This window comes from Lampris incognitus, chromosome 9, assembly GCF_029633865.1.
Source record: "Lampris incognitus isolate fLamInc1 chromosome 9, fLamInc1.hap2, whole genome shotgun sequence".
Taxonomy (NCBI): domain Eukaryota; kingdom Metazoa; phylum Chordata; class Actinopteri; order Lampriformes; family Lampridae; genus Lampris; species Lampris incognitus.
The window spans coordinates 886133-907061 of NC_079219.1; the positions used below are offsets into that span (position 1 = coordinate 886133).

General features: G+C 42.8%; 1 protein-coding gene across 2 annotated transcripts in view; it reads right to left on the minus strand.

The window, feature by feature from the left end:
- The window catches only part of gabbr1a (gamma-aminobutyric acid (GABA) B receptor, 1a), a 257938-nt gene that overhangs the window by 132024 nt on the left and 104985 nt on the right, over window positions 1-20929 (minus strand). For both annotated transcript variants that reach the window (XM_056286387.1, XM_056286388.1), the window contains one exon: window positions 10936-11106. In XM_056286387.1, the coding sequence (XP_056142362.1) occupies window positions 10936-11106 (171 nt within the window). The remainder of the gene's footprint in view (window positions 1-10935; window positions 11107-20929) is intronic.

The window sequence follows — 20929 nt, forward strand, 5'->3', positions numbered from 1 at the left end:
GAATCACCTGTCCCATTGCTTTACTCAGTCTGGTTGCTAACACCTTTGAGAGGAGCTTGTAATCAGTGCAAAGCAGTGACACAGGCCTCCAGTTTGTAATGGACTGAGGGTCACCTTTCTTGGGCAGCAAGGTGAGGACCGCCCGCCTGTAGCTCAATGGGAGACGCCCTCTGGCGAGACTGTCATTTAGCACCGCCAGCAGATCCCCCCGATCACTGACCAGAAAGATTTGTAAAAGTCAACAGGTAGACCATCAATACCAGGAGCTTTCCCACTCTGCATACTCTGCAGAGCAGCATAGAGTTCACCAGAGGAAACAGCTGCTTCCAACTTTACATTGCTCCGCCGGTCCACCTGAGGGAGATCGGTAAAAAAACTCTGAGCCACTGCCTGCTCCTCTCTATCCTCACAGCTAAGCAGGTTACTGTAGAAGCTGACAGCACACTTGCGAATCGCAGTATGGCCAGTCAGCATCTGCCCAATGTCAGATCTTAGGCTGTGAATGAACCGCTTCTGCCCATTCTTACGCTCCAGGCCAAAGAAAAAGTTTGATGGGGACATCCATCTGGGCCACATGTTGAAAGCGGGACCTGACCAAAGCGCCCTGAGCTGAAACACCCAGCAGGTTGGTCCAACGAGACTTTTTCACTGCGAGTGCCGCAGTATGGTGTTGGTCCCCCGTGGCCCCAGCCAAGCCCTGGAGTTCCTCTACTTCAGACTCCAGAGCTTTAACTGAAGTCATCAAGGTTCGTGTGACATTCTGAGTGTACTGTTGACACAGCTGTCTTATTTGGACTTTTCCAATGTCCCACCACTGTTGTACAGACACAAAATCCGATATTGTACTTTGGTGGTTTCTCCAAAAACAGACAAAAGTGTCCCTGAAGTTTTTATCTTCCAGTAAGGCTGTGTTAAAATGCCAATAGGCACTATTGGATTTCACACATTTTATAAAGACAGAAACCATTACTAGTGAGTGGTCAGAAAAATCAACAGGGCTGATGATACAACTTTTGAACACATTAAACTGATGTTTCAAGCAATAGAAACCATCAAGCCTGGCCATAGACATCAAGTTGTCCTTAACATGTGCCCAGGTGTATTGTCTCTGTTTGTTATGAAACCCTCTCCACACATTACACAGATCATGAGCCTCAATAGGACGAACCAGACGACTGCGAGAGGCAGCATGAGGCTCTGCATGGTTCCTGTCCAACCTGCTGTAGTACAGTACAGTTGAAATCTCCACCAATGAATAAATAATCCTCACTGGTACAGTTCTCAATACCCTCATCTAAAACATCCAGGAAGACTAACCCCTCCACTCTCACAACTGGAGCATAAATATTAATAAACACCATTTTTACCTGTTCATACACTGCTGTTAATTTTAACAGGCGGCCTTTAATAACTTCCTCAGACTCGACAGACTGAGGAATAAAATTCCTGGAAAAAATAATACCAACTCCACCACTGTTACTGGTTTTGTGACTTAAAAAGGTCTCACCAGTCCATTCTCTCTGCCAGTCAACCTCATTATCAGTGGTACTGTGTGTCTCTTGTACAAAAAGCACATGTAACTTTTTAAGAGCACACAGCTTGAAAAGAGACGCCCTTTTCCCACCAGTCCGTGCCCCATTTAAGTTTAAGCTCCCTATTCTTATGTCCTCCATAATACAGAAAAGAAGTTGCAAAACAGATACATATAAGTGGACAGAGAAAGAATAAATTGAAAGACTTATTCATCATTCCCTAACTGCTTTCTGACCTTTTGAACTATTTTTTTCAAACAAAAAGTTTCCTGTTCAGTGAAAGCTTTCTCCCCCAGACCACCAGGACTTCTCAGAAAAAACTTCACTGAATCAAGGAAGAATTGCAAATCAGGAAACACTTTGTCAACTTTTACATTTCTGGCTCCCTTAGTGTCCTGCAAGAACTTCTTAATGCTCACCACAGAGTATCCAGTCTGTTGTTGAGTCCCCGTCTACGAGGCAGCCAGAGACTCCACATCACTGCCTTCATCACCTTCACTCTCATCCGACTGCAGACACCTACTCTGACGAGAAACCTTTGTCGCTATACTAGAAGGCGGAGACTCATCAGGTTTCCTCTTTTTATCCTTGACCTTAGAAGGGCCGTCCTTTACCAACATCACACATTCCTCCTCCAGAGAACATTCTGCTTCATTAGTTTCAGTCTGTGCGTCCATTACATAACAGGTAGTAGTATCTGTGGGACACTTTTCAACAACCTCTACAACAGTATTGTCCTGTGTAGGGCCCGGATCAGCAGCACCTGAACCCACAGCCCCTGAACTCGCCGAACCCGGATCGTCAGCAACTGAGCCAGCAGCCCCTGCTTTAGCAGAACCCGGATCAGCAACACCCGAACCAGCAGTTTCTGGGTTAGCCGAACCAGGAACAGCAGCACCTGAACCAGCAGCCAGAAACAGCTTCACGCTGGTTTCCTCCCTGCTGCATTTCTCTCTGCTTTGAGCTCGGCGCCGCAGTCCCAGTCTGCTCGAGGCCCTGTGCTGCCGGCTCACCCTCATTTGGCTCAGCAGTTGATTTCTCTGGACAGGAACGTATGAGATGACCCTCCATTCCACAGCCAAAACATTTCCTTGTCTCTGATGATACATACACATTGTAGTCAAAACCATCAACTCTGAACTTCAAGATCAGATTTAACTCTGCTTTGTTCCTCAGAACCATAAAGACCTGCTGCCTTCTGAAGGTAACAACATGTTTTAAAAGTGGAGATTCGCAGCTCAGATTGATTCAGTTTTACAGGGGACATTAATTTTCACCAGTTCTCTCCGCAACATGTCGTTGCTAATGAACGGAGGGACTTTGGACAAAATTACCTTTTTGGCCGGATTGACCAGCGGCACCACCTGAACAAAGGTGTCCTGGATTACCACGCCTTGCTCCACAACTACGTTGACCTTGTCAATACTGTCGAGAAACACAACAACTCCACTATTCATTCTCGACGCGGACTTTACACTGTCATAACCAACGATTTTTCTGACTGCTAAACCGCAATCTTCTACCGAGCACTTGAAGTTCGGACAAAGTTTAACTCCATGTCGGCATGGGAGCTCCTCCAGCCCTACGCCTCCGACTTCGCGAGTCTGCATGACTCACAGCCGGGCCGGCCGAACCCGCTCCGCTATTGAAAATACACCACCACATTTAAATTGTGCACTCCAGAACCGGGGATGACAGACATACTTTTTACATTAACAGGTTGCAAGTGTTTTCCATCAAAACAGTTATAGATCATGAGTTAATACTAGGTTTAACTGTGTGTCATGTTGAGTGTTACTTATAAATAGAAGACAAGCCACATTAATGAGCCTTTTGATTAAATGAAATCTGATTACCATGAAAAAAAAATACACCACCACGACAACAAATCTGTCAAAAAGCAAACCCCCCTAAAAACACAAAACAACGAAAAGTTAGTAAAGATAGATCCAAAGGAGTTGAATCAAGTGCAACTGGACTTGGTATATATCCATGAAGACGTTTCGCCTCTCATCCAAGAGGCCTCCTCAGTTCGTGCCTTTCTGACTAGACCAAGCTAGTCTGACTGGCTGCTGATGAGACTCAGAATTTATCCTCTAGGAGTCGTTATCAGAGCTATAGATGTCCATGGCTCTTTGTGATCCGATGTTTACCAACGCCCGTCGCTAACAGAGCCATAGATATGAGTGGCTCTTTTGTGTACCGATGTTTGGCTGCGCCCGTCGTTATTGGAGCTATTGATATGCGTGGCTGTCCTAGATAGATAGATAGAAAATGCCGAAAAGCCGAGACGCGCACTCACTCACATTTTGCTCCGCTCCGAGAGACAGAGAGAGAGAACTCTCCTACCAACCTGGTCTTCAGCCATCATGTTCCACTAACACATACTAACACTTTAGAGGCACAAGACCAGGTCTAAACTACACAACATATTCGGCTTCAACAAATTCCCTCAAACCTAAAAGACAATTATTATGAATATTGGCAATCTAAAAGAAAATCCCAAAGCAAGATGCAATGCTATTTGGCCCTAGACAGAGTACACATTAGCAGATTACCTCATTCGAATAAAAGAAACAAATTTGAGAAACATACTGACAAAATACAGACTCAGTGAGCATCGCCATAGAAACAGACTCAGTGAGCATCACCTAGCAACAGCAACAGACAGACATAAAAAGACCCGGATGCCAAAAGACGAATGTTTCTGTCAACAGTGTGAAGACAATGTTGTCGAGACAGAGCTGCACTTTTTAGCTGAATGCAAGACATTCCGGGAAATCCGAGATTACTACTTCCATAAATTTGAGAGACACCCCAAATTCACTGCCCTGCCAAACCCCAGAACACTGCCCTACATACTAGGTGAACACAGAGACAGCTGTACTGTGGCTGCACAGTATATTCTAGCCTGCCACCGTCTGAGGGACAGTGTGTGATACCCTGTACTCCTTCCCAAAGGGGAGGACTGGGACAACACTCGGACACACACACACACACACACACACACACACACACACACACACACACAGCCCCCCCCACCCCAAACACACAGTCACATACACACACACTACACACACTCTCTCTCTCACACACACACACACACTCACAGGGCCACACAGACAATGGCAGAAAGATTTTTATTGCATCTGTTGATGTATACACTACCGTTCAAAAGTTTGGGATCACCCTAACAATTTCGTGTTTTCCATGAAAAGTCACACTTATTCACCACCATATGTTGTGAAATGAATAGAAAATAGAGTCAAGACATTGACAAGGTTAGAAATAATGATTTTTATTTGAAATAAGATTTTTTTTACATTAAACTTTGCTTTCGTTAAAGAATCCTCCATTTGCAGCAATTACAGCATTGCAGACCTTTGGCATTCTAGCTGTTAATTTGTTGAGGTAATCTGGAGAAATTGCACCCCACGCTTCCAGAAGCAGCTCCCACAAGTTGGATTGGTTGGATGGGCACTTCTTTGAGCAGATTGAGTTTCTGGAGCATCACATTTGTGGGGTCAATTAAACGCTCAAAATGGCCAGAAAAAGAGAACTTTCATCTGAAACTCGACAGTCTATTCTTGTTCTTAGAAATGAAGGCTATTCCATGCGAGAAATTGCTAAGAAATTGAAGATTTCCTACACCGGTGTGTACTACTCCCTTCAGAGGACAGCACAAACAGGCTCTAACAGGTACTATTTAATGAAGATGCCAGTTGGGGACCTGTGAGGCGTCTGTTTCTCAAACTAGAGACTCTAATGTACTTATCTTCTTGCTCAGTTGTGCAACGTGGCCTCCCACTTCTTTTTCTACTCTGGTTAGAGCCTGTTTGTGCTGTCCTCTGAAGGGAGTAGTACACACCGGTGTAGGAAATCTTCAATTTCTTAGCAATTTCTCGCATGGAATAGCCTTCATTTCTAAGAACAAGAATAGACTGTCGAGTTTCAGATGAAAGTTCTCTTTTTCTGGCCATTTTGAGCGTTTAATTGACCCCACAAATGTGATGCTCCAGAAACTCAATCTGCTCAAAGAAGTGCCCATCCAACCAATCCAACTTGTGGGAGCTGCTTCTGGAAGCGTGGGGTGCAATTTCTCCAGATTACCTCAACAAATTAACAGCTAGAATGCCAAAGGTCTGCAATGCTGTAATTGCTGCAAATGGAGGATTCTTTGACGAAAGCAAAGTTTGATGTAAAAAAAATCTTATTTCAAATACAAATCATTATTTCTAACCTTGTCAATGTCTTGACTCTATTTTCTATTCATTTCACAACATATGGTGGTGAATAAGTGTGACTTTTCATGGAAAACACAAAATTGTTTGGGTGATCCCAAACTTTTGAACGGTAGTGTATGTGTTCTGTATTGTATACTGTTCTTGTCCTTTATGTGAACACTCTCACACGCACGCACAAACACACACACACATGCAGAGACTGACAAATTCACACACATCCACTCACACAGGCTCTTGTTGCCATGACGTAGTAGTGTAAGTTGTTTATTGCATGTGTTGATGGATATATATGTTCTGTATTCGTGTACTGTTATTGTCCTTTATGTGAAAATGCTTTGCAATACAAATGTATATTTGCCATGTTAATAGAAGTAAATTTGAATTTGAATTTGAAAACCGACGTGAGAAAGTCAGAAATGAGCGAGAGAGAGATAAAGTTGGCACAGAGAGCGATAAAGTTGAGACAGAGAGAGATAAAGTTGAGTCAGACAGAGATAAAGTTTGAGACAGAGAGATAAAGTTGAGTCAGACAGAGATAAAGTTGAGACAGAGAGAGATAAAGTTTGAGACAGAGAGAGATAAAGTTGAGTCAGACAGATATAAAGTTGAGTCAGACAGAGATAAAGTTGAGTCAGACAGAGATAAAGTTGAGTCAGACAGAGATAAAGTTGAGCCAGACAGAGATAAAGTTGAGTCAGACAGAGATAAAGTTGAGACAGAGACATAAAGTTCAGACAGAGAGAGATAAAGTTCAGACAGAGAGAGATAACGTTGAGTCAGACAGAGATAAAATTGAGTCAGAGAGAGATAAAGTTGAGTCAGAGAGAGATGAAGTTTGAGACAGAGAGATAAGGTGGGGACAGAGAGAGATAAAGTTGAGTCAGACAGAGATAAAGTTGAGACAGAGACATAAAGTTGAGACAGAGAGAGATAAAGTTGAGACAGAGAGAGATAACGTTGAGTCAGACAAAGATAAAGTTGAGTCAGACAGAGATAAAGTTGAGACAGAGAGATAAAGTTGAGTCAGACAGAGATAAAGTTGAGTCAGAGAGGGATAAAGTTGAGACAGAGCGATAAAGTTGAGTCAGGCAGAGATAAAGTTGAGACAGAGACATAAAGTTCAGACAGAGAGAGATAAAGTTGAGACAGAGAGAGATAACGTTGAGTCAGACAAAGATAAAGTTGAGTCAGACAGAGATAAAGTTGAGACAGACATAACGTTGAGACAGAGAGAGATAAAGTTGAGTCAGACAGAGATAAAGTTGAGACAGAGAGAGATAAAGTGGAGTCAGAGAGATAAAGTTTGAGACAGAGAGATAAAGTTGAGACAGAGAGAGATAAAGTTGAGTCAGACAGAGATAAAGTTGAGTCAGAGAGGACTAAAGTTGAGACAGAGAGCGATAAAGTTGAGACAGAGAGAGATAGAGTTGAGTCAGACAGAGATAAAGTTGAGACAGAGAGAGATAAAGTGGAGTCAGAGAGATAAAGTTTGAGACAGAGAGATAAAGTTGAGACAGAGAGAGATAAAGTTGAGTCAGACAGAGATAAAGTTGAGTCAGAGAGGACTAAAGTTGAGACAGAGAGCGATAAAGTTGAGACAGAGAGAGATAAAGTTGAGTCAGACAGAGATAAAGTTGAGACAGAGAGAGATAAAGTGGAGTCAGAGAGATAAAGTTTGAGACAGAGAGATAAAGTTGAGACAGAGAGAGATAAAGTTGAGTCAGACAGAGATAAAGTTGAGTCAGACAGAGATAAAGTTGAGTCAGACAGAGATAAAGTTGAGACAGAGAGAGATAAAGTTGAGACAGAGAGGGATAAAGTTGAGACAGAGCAATAGAGTTGAGTCAGAGAGAGATAAAGTTGAGACAGACAGAGATAAAGTTGAGTCAGAGAGGACTAAAGTTGAGACAGAGAGCGATAAAGTTGAGACAGAGAGAGATAAAGTTGAGTCAGACAGAGATAAAGTTGAGTCAGACAGAGATAAAGTTGAGCCAGACAAAGATAAAGTCGAGTCAGACAAAGATAAAGTCGAGTCAGACAGAGATAAAGTTGAGTCAGACAAAGATAAAGTCGAGTCAGACAAAGATAAAGTCGAGTCAGACAGAGATAAAGTTGAGTCAGAGAGGGATAAAGTTGAGACAGAGCGATAGAGTTGAGTCAGAGAGAGAGAAAGTTGAGACAGAGAGAGATAAAGTTGAGTCAGAGAGAGATAAAGTTGAGACAGAGAGATAAAGTTGAGACAGAGAGAGATAAAGTTGAGTGAGACAGAGATAAAGTTGAGACAGAGAGATAAAGTTGAGTCAGACAAAGATAAAGTCGAGTCAGACAGAGATAAAGATGAGTCAGAGAGGGATAAAGTTGAGACAGAGCGATAGAGTTGAGTCAGAGAGAGATAAAGTTGAGACAGACAGAGATAAAGTTGAGTCAGAGAGGACTAAAGTTGAGACAGAGAGCGATAAAATTGAGACAGAGAGAGATAAAGTTGAGTCAGAGAGAGATAAAGTTGAGACAGGGAGAGATAAAGTTGAGACAGAGAGATAAAGTTGAGTCAGACAAAGATAAAGTCGAGTCAGACAGAGATAAAGTTGAGTCAGACAAAGATAAAGTCGAGTCAGACAAAGATAAAGTCGAGTCAGACAGAGATAAAGTTGAGTCAGAGAGGGATAAAGTTGAGACAGAGCGATAGAGTTGAGTCAGAGAGAGAGAAAGTTGAGACAGAGAGAGATAAAGTTGAGTCAGAGAGAGATAAAGTTGAGACAGAGAGAGATAAAGTTGAGTCAGACAGAGATAAAGTTGAGACAGAGAGATAAAGTTGAGTCAGACAAAGATAAAGTCGAGTCAGACAGATAAAGTTGAGTCAGAGAGGGATAAAGTTGAGTCAGAGAGAGAGAAAGTTGAGTCAGAGAGAGATAAAGTTGAGACAGACAGAGATAAAGTTGAGTCAGAGAGGACTAAAGTTGAGACAGAGAGCGATAAAATTGAGACAGAGAGAGATAAAGTTGAGTCAGAGAGAGATAAAGTTGAGACAGGGAGAGATAAAGTTGAGACAGAGAGATAAAGTTGAGTCAGACAAAGATAAAGTCGAGTCAGACAGAGATAAAGTTGAGTCAGAGAGGGATAAAGTTGAGACAGAGCGATAGAGTTGAGTCAGAGAGAGATAAAGTTGAGACAGACAGAGATAAAGTTGAGTCAGAGAGGATAAAGTTGAGACAGAGAGCGATAGAGTTGAGTCAGAGAGGGATAAAGTTGAGACAGAGAGATAAAGTTGAGTCTGAGAGAGATAAAGTTGAGACAGACAGAGGTAAAGTTGAGTCAGAGAGAGATTAAGTTGAGTCTGAGAGAGAGAAAGTTGAGTCAGAGAGAGATTAAGTTGAGTCAGAGAGAGAAAGTTGAGTCAGAGAGAGAAAGTTGAGTCAGAGAGAGAGAAAGTTGAGTCTGAGAGAGAAAGTTGAATCTGAGAGACAGAAAGTTGAGTCAGAGAGACAGAAAGTTGAGTCAGAGAGAGAGAAAGTTGAGTCAGACAGAGATAAAGTTGAGTCAGACAGAGATAAAGTTGAGTCAGACAGAGATAAAGTTGAGACAGAGAGAGATAAAGTTGAGACAGAGCAATAGAGTTGAGTCAGAGAGAGATAAAGTTGAGACAGACAGAGATAAAGTTGAGTCAGAGAGGACTAAAGTTGAGACAGAGAGCGATAAAGTTGAGACAGAGAGAGATAAAGTTGAGTCAGACAGAGATAAAGTTGAGTCAGACAGAGATAAAGTTGAGCCAGACAAAGATAAAGTCGAGTCAGACAAAGATAAAGTCGAGTCAGACAGAGATAAAGTCGAGTCAGACAAAGATAAAGTCGAGTCAGACAAAGATAAAGTCGAGTCAGACAAAGATAAAGTCGAGTCAGACAGAGATAAAGTTGAGTCAGAGAGGGATAAAGTTGAGACAGAGCGATAGAGTTGAGTCAGAGAGAGAGAAAGTTGAGACAGAGAGAGATAAAGTTGAGTCAGAGAGAGATAAAGTTGAGACAGAGAGAGATAAAGTTGAGACAGAGAGAGATAAAGTTGAGTCAGACAGAGATAAAGTTGAGACAGAGAGAAAGTTGAGTCGGACAAAGATAAAGTCGAGTCAGACAGAGATAAAGATGAGTCAGAGAGGGATAAAGTTGAGACAGAGCGATAGAGTTGAGTCAGAGAGAGATAAAGTTGAGACAGACAGAGATAAAGTTGAGTCAGAGAGGACTAAAGTTGAGACAGAGAGCGATAAAATTGAGACAGAGAGAGATAAAGTTGAGTCAGAGAGAGATAAAGTTGAGACAGGGAGAGATAAAGTTGAGACAGAGAGATAAAGTTGAGTCAGACAAAGATAAAGTCGAGTCAGACAAAGATAAAGTCGAGTCAGACAGAGATAAAGTTGAGTCAGACAAAGATAAAGTCGAGTCAGACAAAGATAAAGTCGAGTCAGACAGAGATAAAGTTGAGTCAGAGAGGGATAAAGTTGAGACAGAGCGATAGAGTTGAGTCAGAGAGAGAGAAAGTTGAGACAGAGAGAGATAAAGTTGAGTCAGAGAGAGATAAAGTTGAGACAGAGAGAGATAAAGTTGAGACAGAGAGAGATAAAGTTGAGTCAGACAGAGATAAAGTTGAGACAGAGAGATAAAGTTGAGTCAGACAAAGATAAAGTCGAGTCAGACAGATAAAGTTGAGTCAGAGAGGGATAAAGTTGAGACAGAGCGATAGAGTTGAGTCAGAGAGAGATAAAGTTGAGACAGAGATAAAGTTGAGTCAGAGAGGACTAAAGTTGAGACAGAGAGCGATAAAATTGAGACAGAGAGAGATAAAGTTGAGTCAGAGAGAGATAAAGTTGAGACAGGGAGAGATAAAGTTGAGACAGACAGAGGTAAAGTTGAGTCAGAGAGAGATTAAGTTGAGTCTGAGAGAGAGAAAGTTGAGTCAGAGAGAGATTAAGTTGAGTCAGAGAGAGAAAGTTGAGTCAGAGAGAGAAAGTTGAGTCAGAGAGAGAGAAAGTTGAGTCTGAGAGAGAAAGTTGAATCTGAGAGACAGAAAGTTGAGTCAGAGAGAGAGAAAGTTGAGTAAGAGAGAGAGAAAGTTGAGGCAGAGAGGTAATAACATGTACGGTATAAAATTGACGAAGGTAAGCGTTTACAGACCGAGGTGAACACTTCGGTGGTCTGTTGGATGGTGGCAATGCGGGTCCACTTCCACTTCTGGAACAGCTGCACCCGGGTGGGGTTGTGGAGCGTGGCCGACGGGTGAGTCCGGAAGAACGTGGGGAACCGCTGTCTGTTGGACAGAGCTGGTGAGCTAGAGCCGTAGGACAACTGGTGGGATGAGGGACAGATAAACAGAGACAGAGAGAGGAAGAGAGACAGCGACAGAAAGGAAAAGTGTGGATTAGGGCGAAAACTGAGAGGGAGGGTGAGAGGTATTGGGACGGAGTGAGGGACAGACAAAGAGACAGACATAGTGAAAAACAAATCTTGTGGCTGTGAAAGGAATAGGCAACGTGACTTAAATACATAATATGGGTTGGCAGCTCGGAACATCGAGAGCCTGTAAGAAACGTTTCTGGCATTTGCGTTTTTGTATGGTTGTTCTGCTAGTAGTGGCATGCAGTCTGCTGGAAGAGTGATGCATGCCGTCACACAGATGTAATGCTCAGACACTCCACCGGTGTCATTCTTCAATACAAAAGAGATAAAACCATAGAAATCATATTCAAACCTAGAAGCAATGACCTAATTAGTTTCTACTCGCGTGCCTTGAAGCCAATTTTTGGCTCAATCAAAGAGGGCAAGTAGTCATTTCAGGGAGACATCAGTAGGATTCTGGATGAAAATATGCTACCCAAGGAATCAAAACAGGACCAGAAACACAACAATGAGATTTAATTTCATCTTGAGTGGTGGCACCTTGCTGTATGAATTATACTGCCCGTCAAATTAAGAGTCCCTGCAAGCAGGCCACCCACAGAATTAGAGGCTACCTCACCCTATATGTACTCATGTACGAGTAAACCATGCTGGAGCTGAACAGAATCATAGGCTACCTACCTATAGCCTGGTTATTTTCATAATCAAATGTAGCTGAAGATTTACATTTCATTCTCAGTAACGTTGTGTCCAGATGAACTGATTCAAATTTCTGTGACCCACGATTTTCATCATGATTTAAAAAATGAGTTACATTGTAATACCAGGAAATACTTCGTGTGGAAGATGGGTGTTGAAGTGCTGTAAACAGTAAACATATGTGTTAGTTCAGACGTGGGATTCCATAGTGACTTATTGTACTTTTGGCATCAAAAGATCGAATCCATGGGGAGATCTATACACGGATTTGGGGACTTTTATCATGAAAGTTATTCTAACGTTCTTTGGTATCATGATTAATATGGATTTTTTTTCAAAAACAATTTAGGGTAATTTTAGGCAACAACTGTTTGGATTTTCTGACAAAAGCTTTGATTATTTGTTTTAAGTTTGGATGCTGAACGGACAGCGGAAATATTGTAATTACGACATTTCACAGCCTTAGATTATAACGGCAATCTACGGAGAAATGCCTCTTTTGCCAACATTTTTGTCATCCCTGCTGGTTGAAATGCCAGTTGGCAGGAAGGAAACAATGACCTAGACTACACACATAAACCTGGGTAGGCAGGAACAACGCATTCTCATGAAAGGTGCGTATGATATCGTACAAAAAGTAATGCCCAATTTTTTGTAGATATCCTACGAAATTTTGCAATTCAGAGCACATGCGCAATCCTCTGCGGGGGGGGGGGGGGCGCCCGGCCTACCCCCACAGGGGGGGCTGTTCTGTGGGGGGGGGCCTTTCAGAGGGGCGAGCCTGCGGGGGGGGCAGCCTGCGGGGGGGGGGGGGGCAGGGAGCTGTTCTGCGGAGGGGGTTAGGGTGCCCGGGGAGGCAGGGGGGGGGGCGCTACGGCGGGGTGGGGGCGCTGTTCTGCGGATGGGGGGGGTTAAGGTTCGGGTTAGGCATGGCCCAGAATTACGTGGAATACATACGAATTTCCGTGCACTACTTTTCGTACGATATCATACGAACCATTCATGAGAACATCCTCGCAGGAAGCATGAATTAGACCAGGGGTCACCAACCTATGGCACGCGTGCCCATGGTGGCACACGAGGCCATTAACAAGAGCACGCAGAGCAATTCAATAAAAAAAAATAATTACATACTTTTTTTATAAAAAAACATTTTAATATAAATATAGCCTAATAGTGAACTAAACGAACAGTTCGTTTTAAAATAATACTGAAATAATTATGAATTAGTCTTAAAATACAGCTTTTTTTATTTTTCTCCCTTTTTCTCCCTAATTGTATCTGGCCGATTACCCCACTCTTCCGAGCTGCCCCAGTCACTGCTCCACCCCCTCAGCCAACCTAGGGAGGGCTGCAGACTACCACGTTTCCTCCAATACATGTGGCGTTACCAGCTGCTTCTTTTCACGTGACAGTGAGGAATTTCGACAGGAGGATGTAACGTGTGGGAGGATCACGCTATTCCCCCCAGTTCTCCCCCCCCCCCCGAACAGGCGCCCCGACCGACCAGAGGAGGCGCTAATGCAGTGACCAAGACACATACCCACATCCGGCTTCCCACCCGCAGACACGGCTAATCGTGTCTGTAGGGACCCCCGACCCCCGATTGTTTTTGACAGGAAGAGAGTGCACACAAGTGACGTGGTCTATCATGCTTCTCCCCCTCCCTCTGACCTGTGCACGAGCGCAGCACATGGATGTATTGGCGCAGTATTACAACAGTAGTGAGGCTGTAGTACAGCTCACTAGTTTTCTGCTTCGCTTTACATCAAGAACAACTGACAACCTACTTCAGCCATCTTGAACAAACAAGTGCGCTACATGCACTAGGCTATGTGACGTAGTTCCACTTCGAAATAGTACTGCTTGTATGTTTCCGCTCTCTTTGTTTACATCATGCTGGCGCCGAGCTAGCTAGCTAGCAAGACAGTTTGCTCATCATCATTCGTCTACCCAGAAAAAAGTTCAAGACTGAACATTTTCAAAACCAACAAAATAAATACTCTTGAGCATTACTTTGTCCCACTTTTTCGGTCCCAAAGTGGAATAGCGGGAAGACCCAACCTTAATGGCTAGGTTGTGGGCCGTGTCCAAACACCAGTTTGCTAATATAAGAAACAAAAATATTCAGGCTTTCAATCAGGGTAACGACTGGTGACCTGCCAGCTGCATAGAATCTCATGCAGGAGAGTACCGGTTTAACTGCTATTGCAAAATACATACTACGGTTGAAATTAACATTAAGAAAATTACCACCTACGATACTTTCTACGCACAGAACAAAACAAAACCAACCTAATGTGAACATTTGTAAACATTACCGAAATGCATCAACCTCTAGAAGACATTAAAACCACAGTATAGCAAAGACTTACATTCCCATGTTGCGGCTAACGCTAACTAGCTACACATAGTGTGGTGAAGGCTAGCAACCATAGGCTAGTCACACCAACGTTGCAAATATATTTATGGACCACGACATTTAAACTTTTACTTTTCAGGGTACTTAAGATATTCAACACAAAATCTGTTACACATGGTACTGATAGGTTTACGCATGCTTACCTAATATAAGAAATAAAAATGTTCAGGCTTGCGATCACGGTAACGACTGGTGACCTGCCAGCTCGCACAGAATGTAACGCAGAAGAGTACCGCCCACAAGCCTGACGTAGTCACGGTCTCTTAAAGTGACAGTACCGAATTAGGCACAAGTACCCATACATGTAAATGAACTATTGTAATATGATAGGGAGTTACAAAAGGACTGAGCTGTGTGCACTCTACTGCGAAAATGTTGTGTGTCAAACTTCAAGTGTAAAACGTCATGTTGAAAAAAGGTCCGAGAAAAACGTTAAAGCGGCTGATAAAGCTGAATCAATCAAGAGAGCAGCGGCCCAGTACGGGCGTGTCCCCCCTTTTCTCCCCAATTGTATCCAGCCAAGTACCCCACTCTTCTGAGCCGTCCCGGTCGCTGCTCCCTCTGCTGATCCGGGGAGAGCGGCAGACTACCACGTGTCTCCTCCCATACACGTGGAGTCACCAGCCGCTTCTTTTCACCTGACAGTGAGGAGTTTCACCAGGGGGACGTAGCACGTGGGAGGATCACGTTATTCCCCCCAGTTCCCCCTCCCCTCAAACAGGCGCCCCGACCAACCAGAGGAGGTGCTAGTGCAGCGACCAGGACACATAGCCACATCCGGCTTCCCTCTCGCAGACACGACCAGTTGTCTCTGTAGGGTGATCCCCGTGTTGGTAGGCAACGGAATAGACCACCACACCACCCGGAGACCGTAAGCTATCATCTTAATTGAATTTGTACCGTGTTTACGTTTCCTTTTAGTTTCCCATGTCTCTTCAGAGGAATGGCAGGCGGACTCGCCAGAACTACTAATGGACATGTCGATCCAAACGCGCCAGATGCAAGAAAAATAATGGACCTGGAAGGGAGGTCAAGGAGGAACAATATTCGAATCTTTGGGGTGCCAGAGGAAACGGAGGGAGGCTCCATTACCCAGTACGTGGAACAGCTCTTGAACACTCAACTTGACTTAGAAGAAGGGACCAATCTCCAGATACAAAGAGCTCACAGAGCCCTCGCTCAGAAACCCCCTCCGACAGCTCCCCCCAGGTCACTAGTGGTGACCTTTCAACAGTTTGATATAAAAGACATGATTCTCAAGAAAGCACGGGAAAAGAATAAGATAGAGTTAGGGGACAAACGTATTTACTTTGATCACGATTACGCAGCTGAAGTGGTCCGGAAAAGAAAATCATATTTGGGCATTAAGAAAGTGCTCAAGGGTAAAGGAATTCGTTTCCAGACACCCCTCGCCAAAATAAGGATCCACTGGAACAACGGAACGAAGACATACGACAATGCCAGGGAAGCTGCGATGGACATGAAGACGAGAGGCTGCGACATGGAGATACCAGACGATGACACGGCAACCACGGCCACAGAGCAGGTGGAGGCGACTGGGACGCGAGCAGGGTGGCAACGAGTCCAAGGCGCGAAAGGAAGAGGTGAAGCTGCACAGCGAGCGAAAGAGAAGCTCCGGGCCTATCGGAGAAAGTAGGATTGGTATCGTTCTGACTGAGTTGAGCTCCATTACAAAAGGCTTTTTCATCACATGCCACGGAGAGAGGTAGGCTATACGGTTGCCAAACGTTGGACATGCCTAGACAAGGCTGTAGGCTTATCCCATGTGATGGGCAAAATGTCAAGTCTAGAGTGGGGCCCTTTCTGAAAAGGATTTCCCCTTCACCTACCAACGGGGACTCGGGGTGGTTAGGCCCCTTTAGTTGGAAGTTATTTTTGTTGTTGATTAATGTGTTTTATATTTGTAGTTTTTTTGTTTGGAGCTCTGTGGGAATATATGGAAAAAGAGTATCAAGATGTCTAGATGGTTCACACTACTAAAATAACGTCGCTGAATGTTAATGGTCTAAATATGTTAAAGAAGAGGGAAAAGGTTATGATTAAGCTAAAAAAGGAGGATGTACAAATCATATTCCTCCAAGAGACCCATTTAACACAGGTAGAGCATGGGAAACTTAAGAAATATGGGTACAGACATTCATATTATAGCTCCTACAAGGAAGGGCGCAGGAGAGGTGTTGCAATTTTAATATCAAACAAAACTCAATTCGATTATGATAGGGAGATTGGAGACAAGGAGGGGAGATATATTATAGTGAAGGGGAGGTTAGAGAACAAACCAGTGACATTGGTAAATATATACACCCCTCCTGAAAGTGATAAAAGATTTTTTAAATCTTTGTTTGATGAGATAGCAAACGAGTCAGAGGGGGTCTTAATTTGTGGGGGAGATTTGAATGTCGTTTTGAATCACAAAATGGATACGACCAGTATCAAAAGGACTAAAACACAGGTCACTCGATTTGTAAATATATCACTGGAAGAGATGGGGATGGATGATGTGTGGAGACAATTCCACCCTCAGGAAAAAGACTATACACATTACTCAGCTGTACATAAAGTTCATTCAAGGATAGACTATTTCCTTATGAGCAAAGACGATATTTACAGAGTAAAGGAGTGTGGGATTGGAGGGGCGGATATCTCAGATCACAATCCAGTACATTTAGAAATTAATTTGAATTGTAGAAAGCGAAATACGGTTTGGAGGTTTAATGTGGGTCTACTGAATAGTGAGCAGAGTAAGATTATGTTAAAGGCGGATATTCGGACATATCTAGAAGAAAACAGCAATGGGGAAGTAGACCCAACGATATTTTGGGATGCCATGAGGGCGGTCATCAGGGGAAAGTTAATAGCGCATTCAGCATTGATCAAAAAGGCAAGATCAATTATATCCAGAAAGAATACGGACAGGTTAAGAGAAATGGAGAGGGAATACCAGACTGCGGGAAACCCCGTGGTGTTGGAGCAAATCAAATCGGCTAAGTCAGACATTACTAAAGAACTGTTAGATGAAGTTGAGAAAAAAAGCTTGTTTCTCAAACAAAGATATTATGAAACAGGCCCGCGCGCAACTAAACTGTTGGCAAAACGTATTCGCCAACAGCAAGCAGTTGGCAATATACATAAGATCAGAGACCCCCATTCAAACGAGTTAACGAATATACCAGAAAGCATAGAGGACATATTTTTGGGATATTATAAAGAGCTATATTCACAACCCACACCTGCACCCGAAGCGAAAATTAATACCTTTTTGAATTCATTAGATTTACCCTCAATTGGCCGGCTCCAAAATGACAAATTAACAGCTGACATCAAGATGGAAGAGGTGATAGATGCAATAAATTCTTTGAAAAACAATAGAAGCCCGGGCAGCGATGGATACCCCTGCAGAATGGTACAAAGTGTTTAGGGAAGAGCTGGCACCGATACTTCTGAGATCCTTCAATTGGACACTTCACAATAATAAGATACCACCATCATGGTCAGAGGCAATAATCACAGTCATTCCAAAACCGGGAAAGGATAAAGAATATTGTGGGAGCTACAGACCTATTTCATGATTAAATGTAGATTATAAAATATATACGACAATTATCTCCAAAAGGTTAAACTCATTCATAGGTGATTTGATAGATGAAGATCAAACAGGATTCATGAGAGAAAGACAAACGCATGATAATATCAGAAGGACATTGCATATTGTTGATCAAGCGAGTAAGAGAAAACAAGCTACACTATTAGTAAGTTTAGATGCAGAAAAAGCATTCGATCGGGTGTCTTGGAATTTTTTGTATGCAGTATTGGAACGACTAGGGTTCAGTAATAAGTCAATACAGTGCATTAAAACATTATATCAACAACCTAATGCTCGGATTAAAATAAACGTGAGTTTAACGAACAAGTTCAGTTTGCAGAGGTCGACAAGACAAGGATGCTGTTTGTCTCCGACACTGTTCGCGTTATTCATTGAGCCTTTAGCGGAGGCCATTCGCCAAAATGAAGGAATTAATGGAGTGACAGTGAATGGCACTGTCCACAAGGTGGGGCTATTTGCTGATGATGTCATAGCCTATCTTGAGCAACCACATACATCACTCCCTCAACTAATGAAGCTACTAGAACTATATGGTCATTTATCTGGATATAAAATTAACATCTCAAAAACACAAGTGCTAGTTCTCAATTATACTCCAACCACAGAATTCAAGGGAAAATTTTACTTTAACTGGAATCTAAACAAAATCAAATATTTGGGAATTTACATTACCAAGGAATTGTCTAAATTACATAAAGCAAATTACGGCAAGATCAACGATGTGATGCAAAAGGATATTGATAGATGGTCCACTCTGCCACTTGACTTCAGCTCAAGAATTGAGACAGAATGAATATTCTACCAAGGCTTCTTTATCTATTCCAATCATTGCCTGTAGAGGTGACTCAAGCTCAATTTGATAGGTGGGATAGGACAATATCTAGATTTATTTGGGGAGGGAAGAAGCCCAGAGTAAGGTATGAAACTCTCCAACTCTCAAAGGAAAAGGGAGGTATGGGTTTACCAAATCTAAAAGAATATTTCAAAGCTGCCCAACTGAGATATGCTGTTGACTGGTGTAGGCAAGATTACATGGCCAAGCGGAAAGTCATGGAAAGGAAATATGGTGGGTACCCTATCCAGAATATTTTAGGGGATAAAGAAGTATACAAGAAAACAAAAACCCACATGGATTCAGTCACATTATTTACACTGGAGTTATGGTTTAAATTGATTAAAATCAACAAATTACAAGATGAGATACAGTTATTGAGATGGGTAGCATATGATAGAGACTTTACTCCAGCGAGGCATGATACAGTTTTTAAACTGTGGGTTAACTGGGGAATCACAGCATGGTGCACTCTAGAGGAAAAAGGGGAGATGGAGAGTTTTCAGGGTATGAAAGACAAGTTTGATTTGGAGAATCATGACTTCTTTAGATATTTACAATTAAGGGATTATTACAACAAACGTATCAGGAGAGGACCCTCCATGGAGGTGAACAGTGTGATTCAAATGATAATCAACGCATATAAAGGGAGAAAATCTAGGACTATATCTGTACTATATCAAGCTCTCACAACTAATAAACACTCAACTACATATATAAAAGAAAAATGGGGATTAGAATTTGGCACAGAAATTACAGAGGAGGACTGGCAGAATATGTGGAAAGTTCATCAATCCTCCACTAGTTCGCGGATATGGAGGGAATTCTCCTGGAAAAATCTGATACGATTTTTTATTACACCAAAAATCAAAAATAGATACTCCAGCACCAAACTGTCATGCTGGAGGAAATGTGGAACAGAGGATGTAGACCACTCGCATATATTTTGGAAATGTAATAAGCTAGCGATGTTTTGGGAGATGGTTCATGATGTAATACAAAAGGTAATTGGATATGACTTCCCTAAGAGCTATATGAGACTCTATTTCTGTAATTTTAAAAACGATGATATAGGGCCAAGTGATAGATGTTTGGTTAAGATACTGCTGATTGCGGCTAAGAAGGCAATCACAAGAAAATGGTGCCAGGTGGACGCCCCCACACAAGGACAATGGATGGAAATAGTGGAAGACATTCATACAATGGAAAAACTGACTCATCAATTGAGACTTACAGTAACTCGGATGGAAGACCAGTGGAAGAAATGGACATGGTTTAAGGAGCAAACACGCGACAACATAATTCATGACAACACTTAAGACTGGAAAGTTAGACCCACAGGAAGCTCATGTAGTTCATTTTTTTGTGTGTTTTTTTGTTTGTTTGTTTTGAGTTGCCCTGTTGGGCTTGTGTGCAAGTAAATGTAGATAATTCAATGTTTACTTCTGAATACGGATGCCATGTTTGTATTGACCTAAAAACTTCAATAAAAACTAAAGTGATAAAAAAAAAACGAAGATGGCTTGACAGTCCAGGTTGAGAATAGAAGAGGCTGGAGCAGCGTGGACAGGGGATAGCAGGGGGTGGACCCGTTCCTGCGACTCTCTGTTCTTGGCGGATATTTCGGCGGCGGCGCTTTTCTTCCGCATGCGTTCGTTTGTCAGTTTCAGCCTTGATGGAAGCAGGCAGGCAGCTCTCCAGTGCTTTCGATTTTCCGCTACTTTCCCCAGTTCTTAGGGTCGATGTTGAAGGTGATCAGCGTTTCCTTGATACAGTCCTTGTAGCGTTTTTTGGGAGCTCCTCTTTTTCTTTGACCTTCAGTCAGTTGGGAGTATAGGATTTGTTTTGGGCGTCTGTCGTTTGGCATCCTCTGGATGTGGCCAAGCCACCGCAGCTGGTGATGTTCAATTGTCATCTCGATGGAAAGGAGATCGGCTCTTTCGAGAACTTGATTGTTGGTGACCCGTTCTTGCCAGGAAATTCCCAGAATACTTCTCAGTTTCTACTGATGGAAGCATTCTAGTTTACGGATTTGGTTCTTGTACAGGGTCCAGGCTTCACAGCCGTACAGGAGGGTTCAAAGAACCACTGCACGGTAAACCATGATTTTGGTTGATGTCTTGAGCTCACAATCATAGAAAATGCGGTGAGAAAGTCGGCCAAAGGCAGTGTGGGCAGCTTTCAGTCTGTTGGT